The sequence below is a fragment of the Astyanax mexicanus genome, chromosome 18, assembly GCF_023375975.1.
Source record: "Astyanax mexicanus isolate ESR-SI-001 chromosome 18, AstMex3_surface, whole genome shotgun sequence".
NCBI lineage: Eukaryota > Metazoa > Chordata > Actinopteri > Characiformes > Acestrorhamphidae > Astyanax > Astyanax mexicanus.
This window is the reverse complement of record NC_064425.1, coordinates 20,958,746-20,974,386: the sequence shown is the minus strand read 5'-3', so window position 1 is coordinate 20,974,386 and position 15,641 is coordinate 20,958,746. Positions and strand designations below refer to the sequence as shown.

Genomic DNA, 15,641 nt, shown 5'->3' with positions numbered 1-15,641 from the left:
TTGCAGTTTATATGCAGGCACTAAATATTCTGCAATATTTTTGCTGCATTATATTATTTTATGCTATATTATTTATTTTGCCACATTATGATTATGCTGTTATACTATTATACTATATTCCTGAAATTAATTAATTATTTTTCTTTTTTCTTATATCGCCAAGTATATCGTTATCGCAAAAATACCCTGAAATATTGTGATATTATTTTAGAGCCATATCGCCCACCCCTAGTTGCTAGGTGATTGCTAAGTGGTTGCTTGGTGGTTGCTATGGTGTTGCTATAGTATAGCCGTTGGTTGCTAAGATGTTTCCAGGTGGTTGCTAGGTGGTTGCTAATGTGCCCAATGTAATTGCAAGGTGATTGCTAAGTAGTTGCTAGGTGGTTGTTATGGTATAGCTGTTGCTTGCTAAGATGTTGTTAAATGGTTGCTAGTCAGTTGTTGTGGTGTTGCCAAGTTGTATGGGTAAAAATGAATGGAAGTGGATGGGAGGAACGAGGGATGAAAATAAAAGGATAAATAAAGGAGTGCGAGTCAAACCCCATAATGATAAAAAGGGATTTGCCTAGTCGAGGTGCGGCTGATGAGCTAATGAGCTGCATGCTCTGCTGCGTGGCTGTGTTCAGGTGTGCTATATGAGAGACGTGAGGACGATCTGGCTGCTCTGTCTTCTCCACTGTCTTCTTAACTGTGTTCTCTATTAATCTTGAAGTCGGGGCGGCGCTCGAGTCGTCGACGGATCTGTTAATTAGCTTCCAGAGCCAACACCTGAGCACATGACTAAAGGTAAGTCCCGCCCCCCTGCAGGTTTATGGGCCCTATAAGGCCTGCAGCTCTGATCTTCAGATAGGCCGCGTTTCGTATACTGCTGTGAATCTTCCTCAGTGTTGTCGTGGTAAGGTGTTAAACCTGCACACTGAAGGTTGCCAGTTCAAACCAAGTCTCTCTTTTTCTTGTTTATTTATTTATTTGTTTAAATGTAGTGTTTATATTTTTACTATTTTAACACAGGTAGTACTTTAAAGTCATTTTATTTTTTAAGTTATTTTATTTTGCACTATTTTGTCTTATTGTGCAGTGTTATTTTTGATACAAACAAGTTTAATAAGCACACGTTTTGCAAGAGTGACGTTATTTTTTGCATTAATTTGATTAGTCCGTATCCTTCAAAAGACTGTGAGAGAGAGGAAATTAGTGACATCGTGTGGTAAAGCATGGAATAGCAAGTACATGGGCAAACTGTGCTTACGCATTAAAGTTCATTCTGCATAAATCAAGACTAAAAATGGAAGATTATGGAAGATTAACCCTTACTTATTTAAATATATATATTTGTCTGCATGTGGTGGTTTTTATGGTTTTTAATCACAGTTTCCATGCATCTTGGCATGTTCTCCTCCACCAGTCTTACACACTGCTTTTGGATTACTTCAAGTTAAAAAATGTAAGCAGTTTGGTTGGATGGCTTGTAAACATCGTCTTCCTTTTTATTATATTTCAAAGAAACTCATCATTTACAAAAAAAAAAAAATCCCAGAGCTGTGTGTGAGATGAACCATTAATATTACATGTTGATTATATTAAAATCATTTTTAAAATAAACTAAGGAGTAACAAGAACTACATGTATAACATTTACTTCAATAAAGTTAAAAACTAAAACTGCACAAAATAATTAAAGCCAAAAAAATGTATATTTAATTATCTGCATATCTCTGCATTCAGAGTATGTACTAAAAAACTCTCTTTGTCTCTTTGTTTCCCAATATAAAATACAAGTAAAAAATCAGATTCATTTGGTTTTTTTACATGCTCTCCGCGACCCACTTTTGGGTCCCTACCCACCAGTTATGAATCGCTGGATTATTTTAGTTCATTTAACCTTGTAAAATAACATTAAATAAATGAACTACAAATCCCAGAATTCAAAGCTCTTTATGATTGGCTAATCTCAAGCGCGTGACACCATGCAGCCAATAGGGCGGAGTGTGACCAGGAAGTTGTTTTCGGCGCAGCGTGAATGCATGTCCTACAGCCCAGGGACCAGATTTCTACAGTTTAGCTTAGTTTTTAAGCTCGATATTTTTATATTCACAGTATAACAGCATATTTAACTATGAGTTTACACTTTACTCACACGGCGAGCCGCTGACTCCTCCCCCTTTGCGCGCTACAATGATATTAAACAGGTTACGGCTGATCCGCAGAGCTGCTTCTGCTCCAGGCTGCAGTCTGTGTATCTCTCTCAGTAAACAGCTCTACTGCAGCTCTGCCAGGAGAACCAGGGTCCGGGATGCTCTCTCCAGCCTGGAAACCGGATCCAGTATCAGAATACAGGTAACAGCGTGCGGCTGGAGCTGTCTGGGAATTAAAGCCCATGATTAGATCAGCTCATCATCACGGAGTTATATATTTTGTTGATTGATTGATGGGTTTCCTCAGGGCTGGGTTCGTTCTGTCCGATCACAGAAGAACAACCTCTTTCTGCATGTGAGTGATGGAAGCTCCTTGCAGCCTCTTCAAGTGGTAGCCAGCTCAGACCTAAATACAAGGTAAGCGGCAGGGGTGGGCGATATGGCCCTAAAATTGTATCACAATATTTCATGATACTTTCGTGATGATGATACTCTTGGCGACATGACAAAGCAATTAATTAAATGTATATATATTTCAAGAATATGGGCTCTGAGTGGTCCAGCGGGCTAAGCGCTGCCGCTATGATCAGGAGATTGTCGGTTTGAATCCAGTTCATGTAGCTTGCCATCGGCTATCAGAGTCCTTGGAGAGCATAATTCACCTTGCGCTTTCTGGATGGGTAGATGGCCCCCTCTCAACACGCTCGCTCTCCCCACATCACTCTAAAGGGTGATGTCCACAGCACAAGGCATCTGTGAGCTGATGTATCGGAACTAAGTCGCTGCAATCTCCTTCGAGCGCACTGTGCATCAGTGGTGTTGGGGCATCCTAATTATGGGGTAGTTATGGGGCAGTCCTAATGAGTGGGTTGGGTAATTGGGCGGGTAAATTGAGGAGAAAATGGGGAAAAAATTGAAAAAAAATTAATTATCAAGAATACACTACTGCAACAAAATTAAAACATATTTTTATTATTGCATACAATCTGATATGGCACAACACTAATTGAGATATTGAAACATACAATTTTTTTTTTAAATATCTGTAACAGAAGTCAGTGATCCAGAATGTCATGGTACTAATAATGCACTCCAAATATTTCTATACATCCACAACTGAAGTAAAATGAATAATACTAGACAGATATAATGTGTCTCTAGTAGATATATGATTAAAAATGAGAACAGTGTGAATTTTTCTTTTGCTTAAAAACAGCAAAAATGCGATAATTAGGGGTGGGTGATATGTCACAATATTTCAGGGTATAAAAATATATTGCACACCCCTCGTAAAAGGTCATTTTTTGTGCATGTTATGAACAGCTACACTTCAGTAATATTTCTTCTTGAGCTTCACGGAAGCTGGTTTTATTGGTTTCTGTGTCTTTTAATTTTTTCAAGAGAATTAACATTTGGCTGTGCTGTTGACATCATTGGAAGCTTGGAAAAGAGCCCCAGCAAAAAGCAGAGTGTGGAGTTACAAGCCAGTCATGTCAAAGTGATCGGGGAGTGCAATCCTGTGGTAAGTTCCATCTCTCCATCTCTTCACCACTTCATCCTTCCATTCAGCTTATTCAAGGTCGTGTTGCAGGTGTAGCAGCTCTAGCAGGGAGTCCCAAACTTCCTTATCCCTGACTACATGTCTAACTCTCACTGGGATAACACTATCTCCACTTACTCCTCGACCTGCCCCATGGTCTCCTCAATGCTGGACATGCCAGGAACACCTCCCTAGGGAGGCGCCTTGGTGGCATCCTTATCAGATAAAACCCCAAACCATCTCAACTGGCTTCTTTCACACAAAGGAGCGTTGGTTCTACTCCAAATCCCTCAAAGATGACTGAGCTTCTCAGCCTATGTCTAAGGGAACATAGGCTCCTAGTCTCCCTTCTGAGCAAACCCATTTCAACCGTTTGTATTTGTGATCCCATTCTTTCAGCCAATTCATTCCAGTCAATCTCATCTTTCAAAGGCTCACCCTCCACCAGAAGTTGGCAATCCATCTGTTTCTTACTGAAAACCATGGCCTCTAATATAGATGTGCTAGTGCTAATTTTGCATGTAAAAACTAGCAAAGTAATACCAGGGCTAAGGCAGTTTTGCTGAAGCCCATTGTGACCCTCATGAATACTGACACAAATGTGAAGGCTACCTGGACCCTAAAAAATCTCTATATGAGTAATTACTCAGAATTCATAAATTGTCCATGATTACAAACACAATATAGGGACTAACACAGTTTCTTTTGCAGGACTTCCCCTTTAAGATTAAGGAACGGCATTCCCTGGAGTACATCAGACAGTATCCTCACCTGAGATGCCGAACCAACGCTTTTAGCTCCCTGCTCAGGATACGCAGTGAGGCCACTTCTGCCATCCATTCTTATTTTAGGGTAAAGTTTTGTCTATTTGTTTTTTAAATACATCACCAGCTTCTTTTTTCTACACTTACCGCCCATTTGATCAACTCCACTTATGTTATGAGATAACTTTGCAGTTCTATAATTACAGACTGTAGGTTTGCCATTTCTCTGTGTACTTTGTTGTCTTTATTTAGGTGGTGAATCATTTTCAGCATGTAGTGACAGTGGCATGGTGGTCGTGTGTTAATAGTGTGTATTGTGCTGGTATGAGTTGATCAGATACAGCAAAGCTGTAGGAGTTTTTAAACAACTCTGGATAGTCCAGCAACCAGAAAAATCCAACTAACAGCATCCTGTGGGCAGCATCCAGTGGGCGGGGTCCTGTGACTGCTGTAAAGAACTAGAGGACGACCAACAAATAAGATAAGCTTTTATCTCTGACTTTATATCTACAAGGTGGAGCAGCTGGGTAGGAGACTTTAATAGAGTGCACGGTGAGTGAGACAGTGTTTAAAAACTCCAGCAGCACTGCTGTGTTTGATCCACTGCTCGTACCAGCACAACACACACTTACAACACACAGCCACCACCATGTCTATCAGTGTCACTGCACTGCTGAGAATGACCAGTCACCCTTAAGAACAGGGTGGAGTGGAGGATATCAATGTATGCAGAGAAACATAAACATAACACGTTGGTAATTATAGAACTACAAAATACAGACACGAGGGTCAGTGTTTTTTCAAACTAGCACCTTACATAACTACAAGAGAAAATACATTCTCAAGGAAAATAAATATATAAGCAGGTTTTAGTGGCTGTAAGTTTACCACCTGTGCAGTGTTACTGTTTCTAAACTGATTATAATCATTCTTGTTATTCTTGTTATTGTAGGATAATGGCTTTGTTCAAATCCACACACCCATAATTACTTCAAACGACTGTGAAGGAGCAGGAGAACTCTTCCAAGTCGAAGTAAGTCTTCTACTGCACTGCTGTTTCCTGTCACTGATCTGATTCTACTTGCCAGAAACCATTATTTAATGCAGTTACATGCACTTAGTTGCCAACAGAACTTGCCAAGCAGGTTCATCATTCTGATTTATTGTAGGCTACCTTCGTATTATCAGGCTGAAGTGACTCAAATCAGATTTTTTGCACAATGTGGCTTAGATCAGATTTTTTCATGGCTGTGTGCCAAATCCAATTTTTTCAAATCAGATTTGAGTCACTTTCAAATGTGGTCCTAAATCGGATACATATCCGATTCATGGACATAAATGCATCTCTTTGTGCAGCTGTGCAGCTATAGCTGCAAAACGGCAAAAGCAAACCGCCTGGCCTTTTTTCTCCTCCTCGACCTGAGCGTGTACAGACCAACTGTTTGCCCTCTACTCCAGCAAAGGATGCTCCACATATGAGCTGCTAACGCATCCATTTCCCTTTATAAAGCTACGAGTCGTCTCTCAAATATGACGTTTTTGTTGTTGTTGGTGAAGAAGGTGACATTTATACACATATCAATGTGCGAATGTGAGGCGTTTTAGGGGCAGATTCGTTCACTTTACACACAGATACAGGTCAATTACATTTGTGAATGTGAACCGTCAAGATGGCCAAATCCGATCTGAGCAACAAATCTGATTTGAACAATGTTGCATAGCCAATAACTGACCACTCAATGCCACTGAAAACTATAGCTCTCTAGTCCCATTTATGTGTTTTTCTTAGACGTCTGCTGAGAAAATTACAGGCTGAATTACCTACTGTTTTTCCCTGAACTCTGTGGTCCTTTGTGTAAATTTTTTATTTTATTTAAGTATCGTCACCTCATGTTTAGTTTGTCCACTGCCACGCACTGTAATTAAACTTTTGTTTTACACACGTTTCCACGGAGATCCATGTAAACACAACAGTAGCAAGTGGAAATGGAGGAGCTACTGAACTCAATGTCATGTGACTGGGAAAGCCCAAAAACTCACTGGTCCTCCTGTTTTTAATTGCAGTCCGGATGCAAGAGTTTATCTCTGAGTAGAAGTGTGAAATATTTTTAACAGACATCCCCCTGAGAAACTAATGGAGCAGATTAACCTTATCCTATTGACACCTAAAATCTCAAAAATATATATTATTAATATTCGAAAGGTGAGAATGTTATATTCTCTAGCAAAAAATAACTAAAAATCACATCAGAAAGGCTTTGTGATCCATGGTTAGCACTGAGGTTCTTTATGACTTCAGGCACTGGATGAATTTTTCTTTGGCTCCATCTGTCCAGCATGACAGTGAGCCTGTCCTTCTTGATGAATGGTCCAATTTATTTCCAGAAATGATTTAGAAGGTGTGGAGCTTTTCTTCCTGGAACCCTTGAAGCTTTTATGTGGACAAAACGCAGTCTTTTTGCTAATAGATAGTGCTATTCTTCTTTACTGGTTCTGTATATTGCCTGGTGTTTCTGTGATGTTATCTATCCTCTTAACTCTTCTCTACTCACCCTAAGTTGAACATTTTATGTGCTCTCTTTGAAGCCTGCAGGCAACGAACACAGCTCGGACAAAGAAAATCCTCATTTTTTCTCCGTGCCCTCCTATCTCACTGTGTCAGGGCAGCTGCACCTGGAAGTAATGGCAGGGTAAGGATTATTAGGCTCTAAAGTTTTACTTAGAATTGAATCAGTGGAAGAAGAATGGGCTGAAACAACTGCAAAAACTGAAAAAGGCTATAACAATAAAACGATTGGGTAATGTTGGCTGTTAAAGCTACTGTCCACCAGCAATACAACATAAATAAGAACACCAAACTGGTATGAATTACATTATTTGTTGAGCATGGATGCTTGCTGATTTATCCACAGGTGTTTTAGCCTTCTGAAGTCTTCTGAAGGTGCTAAAGATAAAGATATAGAATTTAGGGATATTGTAATTGCAGAAGAATTTGTTCTTAATTTTTTGGATCATAGCTTTTTACACTAACATGCCACATGTCATGAGACAGTGGATTTTTTTTTTTATCTTCACAGTCATTAGCGGTAATAACTTTTTTTGAAATATTCAATCCATTTTTTTTTTGGCACCCACTATGAGGCCTTACTCGAACTATAATCAATCATATTGCCTTGCCATGAACACATTGACTAGTGTTCAGCCTCACTAACAAGGTAACAATTAATGATTTTATAATTTCTATACTTTTGTCCCATGACGTTTGGCATGTTGGTGTCCAGTCTCCATTTTTGCATTTTTCACATTTTAAGGTAGGTTAAAACTGTTCTTTCTAAATTAGCTTGTGTCAGAATCATTAACATTGTTAGGATAACTGGACCAATAGAAATGCTTCATTGAAAATGAAGATATTTTTTTTACGTCTTTTGTAAAAACTTTCAATATACATTTTTTTTTATGAAGGTGATTACCAGTCCATATTGTGGTTCAAGTGTACAAGTCAAAAGTTTGGACAAACCCCTTCTTATTCAATGTGTTCTCTTTTCTTTTTTTCTTTTTTACATTGTAAAATTTACATTGTAAATTTAAGCTATTAGTAAATTAAAGCTATACAGGAATTATTTTGTAAAGAAAAAGTGTTAAACAAACCAGAATATTTTTTTTAAGGTTAGATTCTTTATAATATTCACATTTAGCTTTGAAGACCAATCTGCGCACAATTGGTATTTCTTAAGTGTCTTCTCTTCATGAGGGAGATTTTTTTTTTTTTTTATCAATTATATTGAATGTTAATGTGGGAAATTGTGACCTGAGATTTCATAGTTTTTTTGTGCATGTATTGTTTTCCTTTCTTATTGTTGTTTCTGCTCACTTCACTCCTGAATACTGTAGAGCTTTTCCGGCCGTCTACACGTTTGGCCCGACGTTTCGAGCGGAGAATTCCCAGAGCAGGAGGCACCTGGCCGAGTTTTATATGGTGGAGGCAGAGATCTCCTTCACTGAGTCCCTGGAGGACCTTCTAAAGGTCAGCTTCTGAGCTTTAAGGAAGTCTTAGTGTATAAACAACACCATTACAAGACTTTGGTGTGAACTTTCCTCAGCTTATGAGGAAATATTAAACATTAAAAGGCCAATAGGACTAGAAATTAATGAACGCTACTGTGGACTAGTTATCATTTCATTTGCATAATTGCTAACTGGCCTCTAGTACCTCCCATCCATTATTAGCCATGTTAACTTATTTAAGAGTTCCCTTTGCTATTATTCATTTTCTGTTTATATATTGTTATGAATGTTTTCTGGAAATGCTGAGTTTTTGGGTCTGGATTGTTACTGCTATTATAAAGTGTTTCTTTCTGTTTTGTTTGTTTGTTTGTTTGTTTTTTAAGCTCATGGAGGATCTGCTCAAAACTAGCACTGAACATCTGCTTTCTCACTGTGCTGAGGATGTGGAGTTATTCCATAAATACGTCTCACCTGGTCACAGGGTATGAGTCTCTTGTTAGATTGCATTAATTAGGGTTGCAGTGGTATGTCATTTTTACTTTAAGGTATAATAGCACTTTTTTGTTATCACAGTTTACAGTGTTTTACCATTTTTGTTATTATTATTATTATTATTATTATTATTATTATTATTATTTTTATTATTATAAATTGACTCTCAGAAATTTCTGAAAAGAATGGAAGTATATTAAAATGTCTCCCTTTTTTTAAATATAAAAATCTGAAACTATTGGATCAAGAAACTATTTTTTTTATGGATCAATCTGGTGATTTTCTTATTTAATTAGTTTTTTTTTTTTTCACAAACCATTTTACAAATTGGTGGGATTCTCTGTTTGGTTGCACTTTTTCCCCAATACTAGTATAATGATGTGTAAATACTTTAATAACCATCAATTTTCATACCACAGAATATTTACCAGTGGTGTACAGCTGCAGTCATGTAATGGTTTTAAAATATCAGAAATGTGTTTTAATGTTGTCTCTTGTCACAGGAAAAAGTGGACCTCATTCTGAAGAGAAAATTTAACGTGTATGTATAATTTATTTTACCCATGTTTACATTAATTGTGCAGTTCAGTAGGCTTTTATTTTCATTTCACCTCTGTACATGCAGAAATGTTTAACTGAAAAGTGTGAATTGATGTTTAATATTTAATTACTGCTTTGTGTTCTGCAGAATATCTTATACAGAGGCAATTGACATTCTAAAGCGCAGCTCCCAGCAGTTCATCTACAAACCAGAGGCAAGTAAATGTCCTAGTGGTCAACCAATATGAGTTTTAATGGTAGATGCTGTAGAGAGCAGGACGACCAATTGCAGATACATTATGCTAATATCAATACAAGGTCACTAGTTGGGTTAAAAATATATATGTTATGTATAGTTATTTTATTCAGTTCACATTACATTGTGCACATAAGTTTAATCAATTAAATATACTAAGCTTCAAAAGATTGAAGTCTCTCCATTTTCTCTCAGGAAACATTATATCCAGGCAAGCACACGAACATCTGCCTGTAAAATGGTGAAATATTCACAAGGAGAAGCTTTAACATTGCTCCACAGCAGCAGCCACACATTTCTTTGATTATGAGTCTTATGAGCTCAGGAATTGGCTGATGCCGATAATCCCAAAATGGCATTAATTTGCCTGAATAATTAGCTGACATTAATTGGTTTACCACTAAAATGTAAATCAGATCATAAACTCTTCTGAAAGCTGTTTTTATTGGTTCTTACACAATAAAGTGCATATCTCATTCAGACCTTAATCTCCTGTATTTATCCACTATTTCTTCTCAACAGTGGGGCTGTGATCTTCAGACCGAGCATGAGAAGTTCCTAGTTAAGCACTGTGGGGATGTTCCAGTCTTTGTAACTGATTACCCCTATGACCTGAAGCCTTTTTACGCCAGAGACAACCAGGATCAGCCTCAGCACACGGTAACATCGTGTTTGTATTTTGTGTTTTTGTATTGGCTAACTGTGACTAAAGTCACTGAAAATCTGACTGTTACATTTTGGACAAAAAAAAAAAAACATCTGACATTTTTGTGGCTATAGCTTTCACTCTTCTTGGAAGGCTTTCCACAAATTTTTAGAATAGAACACATTGGTGGGGTCATGCAAAAGATGCAGGAGAAGAAAGCCTGGCTTGCTGTCGATGTTCTAATTCATCCCATGGGTGTTAAGTGGGGTGGAAGTCAGGCTTCTTTGGAGTTCTTCCACAGTATACTCTTTATGAACTTTATTTTGTGCAGTCTAAAATGTCTTTTTGTGCTAAAGCATCAAAAATAATCCTTCCTTAAACGTAAGGAGCCAAGTCCAAACCCTGAAAAATGACCCCATGTCATTAACCCACTTTCAATAAACTTTAAGCATAGTGCATAGAGCATAGTTCCAGTGATTTGCTGAAAATGTCAGTGGAAATGCTTTTGTTTCACAGTAAGAGCACTTTCAGTTCACTGGGGCTGAAGCAGCAGGCCGGAAATTTCATGAACTGACTTGCAGCAAAAGAGGAATCCTGTGACTGTGCCGTATTTAGAGTCACTGAGCTTTTCAGTACGATCCGCAGACCTGTCACACCACCAGGGGAGAGAGGTTTTAAAAGCTATGACACTTTTATTCTGTCTGTACCAGGTGAAGTGAACTGAATATCATTAGCAGTGTTCACCATGAAGTATACTGTGTGTATACTATACAGATATCTGAACATTTATGGTGTGGATGGATGTATTCTTTTCAGTGCTGACACACAAATGCAGATCTACTCACATTCACAGAGCTTGTCTTATGTTTTATTATTTTTATATATTGCCAAAAGTATAGGACTCTGGAGTAGATGAACATGAAGCTGTTGAGCTAGAAGTATAGAAGTGTGTACAGCCCAAGCATTGAATTGTTGTGGAGTAGAGAACTGTGTTGTCTAGAATTATGGTGTTTTATCCAGCATTTTTAAGGGATGAATTGAGGGGCTAAGATGAGAGGACTAGATGAGGGGATGAGTTGAAGGCCTAAAATGAGGGAATGAAATGAAGGGACAAGTTAAGGGGCTTAATTGAGGGGATGAGTTATGGTAAGGTGAGGGGACGTGTTGATGGGCTGAGTTGCAAGGACAAGTTGAGGGGACACGATGAGGGGATGAGTTGAGGGGCTAAAATTGAGGGGACAAGTTGAGGGACTTAATTGAGGGGATGAGTTGGGGGGGTAAGATGAAGGGACGAGATGAGGACAAGTTGAGGGGCTTAGTTGAGCGGACATGATAAGTGGACAAGTTGAGGGGCTTAATTGAGGGGATGAGTTATGGTAAGATGAGGGGACGAGTTGATGGGCTGAGTTGCAAGGACGGGTTGATGGGCTAAATTAATGGGCTGAGTTGAGGGTACATGATGAGGGGATGAGTTGAGGGGCTAAAATTGAGGGGACAAGTTGAGGGACTTAATTGAGGGGATGAGTTATGGTAAGATGAGGGGACGAGTTGATGGGCTGAGTTGCAAGGACGGGTTGATGGGCTAAATTAATGGGCTGAGTTGAGGGTACATGATGAGGGGATGAGTTGAGGGACTAAAATTGAGGGGACAAGTTGAGGGACTTAATTGAGGGGATGAGTTATGGTAAGATGAGGGGACGAGTTTGATGGGCTGAGTTGCAAGGACGAGTTGAGGGGATGAGTTGAGGGGCTAAAATTGAGGGGATGAGTTGAGGGGCTAAAATTGAGGGGATGAGTTGAGGAGCTAAAATTGAGGGGATGAGTTGAGGAGCTAAAATTGAGGGGATGAGTTCAGGGGAATAGTTGATGGATGTTTAAAAAGAGCTTTATCTATTTAGGATGTTTTAAAATACTTATTTTAGTTCCGATGTTCATTGCTCTATAAAAGGTTATAATTGCATCAAAAAACTGTTATCATTGTATCCTGTTATCATTTCATCAGTGGCATAATGGTCTTGGACAATAATATAATTTATCACAATAATGTTTAAGACAATATATCTTCATAAAGAAGAAAAATATATTGTGACATTCTTACTGAAACAATTATGGGACTAAATACTTTTTTTGTAGTCAGAATAGTTAATTACCTAATATCTTACCTGACCGTTTTAATAAAGCAGTTATTTGTGATGATTTTGTTTCCAGGCAGCAGCTGTAGACCTCTTGGTGCCCATTGTGGGGGAGCTGTGTGGCGGTTCTCTTAGAGAGGAAAGACCAGAGCTATTGAAGACACGGCTAGCTCGGTAAGAGAAGTGTTTTGTGTTGTGTAATGAATTGCTGTATATGTAGCAGCAAAGCTATTTGGCATTTCGATTTAAAAACATATTAATACCATCGAAAAAAAGTTTCTAATAGTGTGAAAACCTTTTAGCCAGACAAAATGTTGTTTAATCATTTAAATGGTTCTTCGAGTTATCACGGTTCTATATAGAACCATTGCATTTGCGTTATAAATCTTAAAAAATATATATTTTTATAGGTGTGTCTGCAGCTTTAAATCAGTTAACTAAGTATGCTTAGCTTGCTGTAAATATAATGCTTAGATAACTTAGCATAATTTTGCCATGCCTCTTAAAGAAAACACAAAGCAGAAATATTATATGTGTATTTATAGGAAACTCCACTTGGTGTGGTCTTTATATTCTAAATAATGTGTGAGTGAGAACCCTCTATCACATGCCAACACACACAACTTCATACAGCTTTGGGTCAGATATGTTTTGGCCAATTAGAGCACTTGATTTTTACCCAAACACCCTTCCTAGCCACTGACTGCAGTATGAATGGGATTTTTCACAATGTAAATCATTGCGTCCCTTCAAGAATAAAGTCCCGCCCTTTAACAAGTACCTCAAGCCATTATAAGAATTGTTCTTGAACTTATTTCATTATTTTTAGACTTATTTCATTGTGCACCATGTCTGCATTTATGGATATGCATTTTTTTCATCACTTTTTAATATATTTGTATGTTTCTCTTCAGGGCTGGACTGGAGGAGACCTATGCATGGTATGTTCATGATGAGGTCAGATCACATTTCAAAGATCAGTGTAAGTCAAATATGAATTACACACTTTGTCTCTCCTATGTATTTCTTCCTTTCAGGTATTTGCAGCTGAGAGAGTTCGGTTCAGTCCCTCATGGTGGCTTTGGGATGGGCTTCGAGAGATACCTGCAGTGTGTTTTAGGAGTCGACAACATCAAAGACACTATTCCCTTTGCACGCTCTTCACGCTCCTGCCTTCTATGAAGGAGTCTAGAAGGAACTTCGTAATAAAATGATGGAATGGATTTGTTATTGTTGCATATGTCCTAATAGAGTGACTAATGTGGCCAAATGGTGAGGCAGAGTCGCGTTTTTTGAATAATGAGTTCCTAATGCACAGGAGCAGATGGTGAGAGATAGTAAATTATTTCAGATTTCATTAAGAATTTTGTGTTGGTTTATTTTAATGAGGAATTTCAAGCTCCCTGACACATCTTTTAATATGCAATAAACACCCTCTCTTGTAAAATGGGGTGGAAAATATGTCTGTGGAATCGGTGGGACTGAAACAATCAAGATCTCCAGCACAAACCATATGTCCTAATTCAACAGTGCGCAGTCAGGAGAAGAAGCATTTTTATAAGATATGCAGATTTTTTTTTAATTGGTCAAACTTGAACCAAAGATACGGTAAGTCAAGTGCTTCTTTTTTTTTACTATGTACGATTTATGTTTTTTTTAACCCCTTACGTTCCTTGATTTTGAATACAACCTATGGATTGCAAGCAGAGTTAAAAGTATTACATTCAAAGCATTGGATGGTTGATTTTATTCTGCCTAAACTTTCTGAAATTGGTCCTAAAATTCCAACTCTTAAAAGTGCTTTAATATAGCATGCTTTAGCTGATCCATTGGATCATCTGGACCGTGGTTCATGGCACCTTTTACACCTGTTATTTAAGTTTGGATAAACCTTAAATGACTAAAGGTCCAGACCAAGCAAGGTAGACGTAAAACCCATTATGTACCCGTTATGGTCATGTTCTTGAATTTGAGGACATTCAATCCTCCCAAGTACATTTAGCACAAAGTTCTGTTCAGCTTTTAGCATAATTAATTAGTTCAGTAGTAAAGATATCACTGTTCCCTTCCAATCTTTCAGTCGTATTAAATTTGGTGAAGTACATCTCTGGGTGCAAAAGCAAAGCATAAAAGCACAAGAAAGTGGACTTCCCAGCACACTGTATCTGGGATACAGTGATCACATCTCTCTCTGTGAAATATAAAAAATGCAATATATGAAGCTACACTACCTTCATTAAAGCTCTCATTTAAACTCAGTAACTCAGAACATTAAAATATTCTCATTTAAAAAGCATCAAAACTACCCTGAGATTTTATAATACAATAAAATGTAAATCTAGTCTGATAAACCTAAACCACACTACTCTATTATTACTGCCCCCTCCAAAAAAACTGGACACTACCAGCATTTAAAAAAAAATTATGCTTTTAATAATGATTAATCACAATTTTTTTGTTGTGTGACATTTTTTAGTTCATTAATTTAAGAAAACAAGCACATTTAATATAAATAATTTCTATAGCTAATTAGTACTAGTTTATTTCATTATAAAAAATGGTATGTTTTGATACCATTGTTTCAATAATAATTAAGGGATAACTTGGATGTGTTTTTTTTTTTATTGCATTGCTGAAGTATCAGATCGGGAATCGGCAGATACTCAAAATCAGATGACTCGGACTCTGAGGAAAAAAATGTGATTGGGACAGCCCTAAAAGAAGAGAACTACTGCAAACAAATGTACACAGTAATATTTTATATATTTATTTATTTATTTTTTTGTCATTTTCAAATTTAACTAAAATCTAATTAGGGGGTTAGCGCCCCTTTAAGGTGGACCTATTGCTGACCTTGGCACTCAGTTTTTCATTTAGTGTCTATAGAAAAGTGTATAAGGTATAAGTTTAACAAGTTAACCTGGAGCTGGAGTCTCATATGAGCCTAGGGCCACCAAACCCAAAGTGAATTATTCATTGGCTGGACGGGTATAAATCCCACTGCATTGAGTGAAGATCCAACATTAGTGCCTGACCAAACTAAAGTTATTTGTGTCTAAATGCTGATGTTTTAGAGATAGAGGATGACTTTACATGTTTTGAAAAGGTGTGTACTGGTCATTACCCTGCTAG

At 37.7% G+C, this 15,641-nt stretch overlaps 1 protein-coding gene across 1 annotated transcript; it reads left to right on the top strand.

Moving 5' to 3' along the window:
- The first annotated feature begins 1,980 nt into the window (after positions 1 to 1,980).
- nars2 (asparaginyl-tRNA synthetase 2, mitochondrial) lies at positions 1,981 to 13,956 on the top strand. Its single transcript, XM_007236776.3, has 14 exons — positions 1,981 to 2,336; positions 2,442 to 2,551; positions 3,536 to 3,656; positions 4,386 to 4,526; positions 5,391 to 5,471; positions 7,025 to 7,128; positions 8,330 to 8,462; positions 8,827 to 8,925; positions 9,439 to 9,476; positions 9,624 to 9,690; positions 10,254 to 10,391; positions 12,586 to 12,683; positions 13,424 to 13,450; positions 13,547 to 13,956. The coding sequence occupies exons 1-14, from the start codon at positions 2,175 to 2,177 to the stop codon at positions 13,689 to 13,691; spliced, it is 1,464 nt and encodes a 487-aa protein (XP_007236838.3). The 5' UTR covers positions 1,981 to 2,174; the 3' UTR covers positions 13,692 to 13,956.
- Positions 13,957 to 15,641: the final 1,685 nt, after the last annotated feature.

Coding starts and splice junctions, on each gene's coding strand:
- nars2 (XM_007236776.3), top strand. CDS start 2,175: ATGATATTAAACAGGTTACGGCTGATCCGCAGAGCTGCTTCTGCTCCA. Junction 2,552..3,535: donor AGCTCAGACCTAAATACAAG/GTAAGCGGCAGG, acceptor AATTTTTTCAAG/AGAATTAACATTTGGCTGTG. Junction 9,477..9,623: donor CTGAAGAGAAAATTTAACGT/GTATGTATAATT, acceptor TGTGTTCTGCAG/AATATCTTATACAGAGGCAA.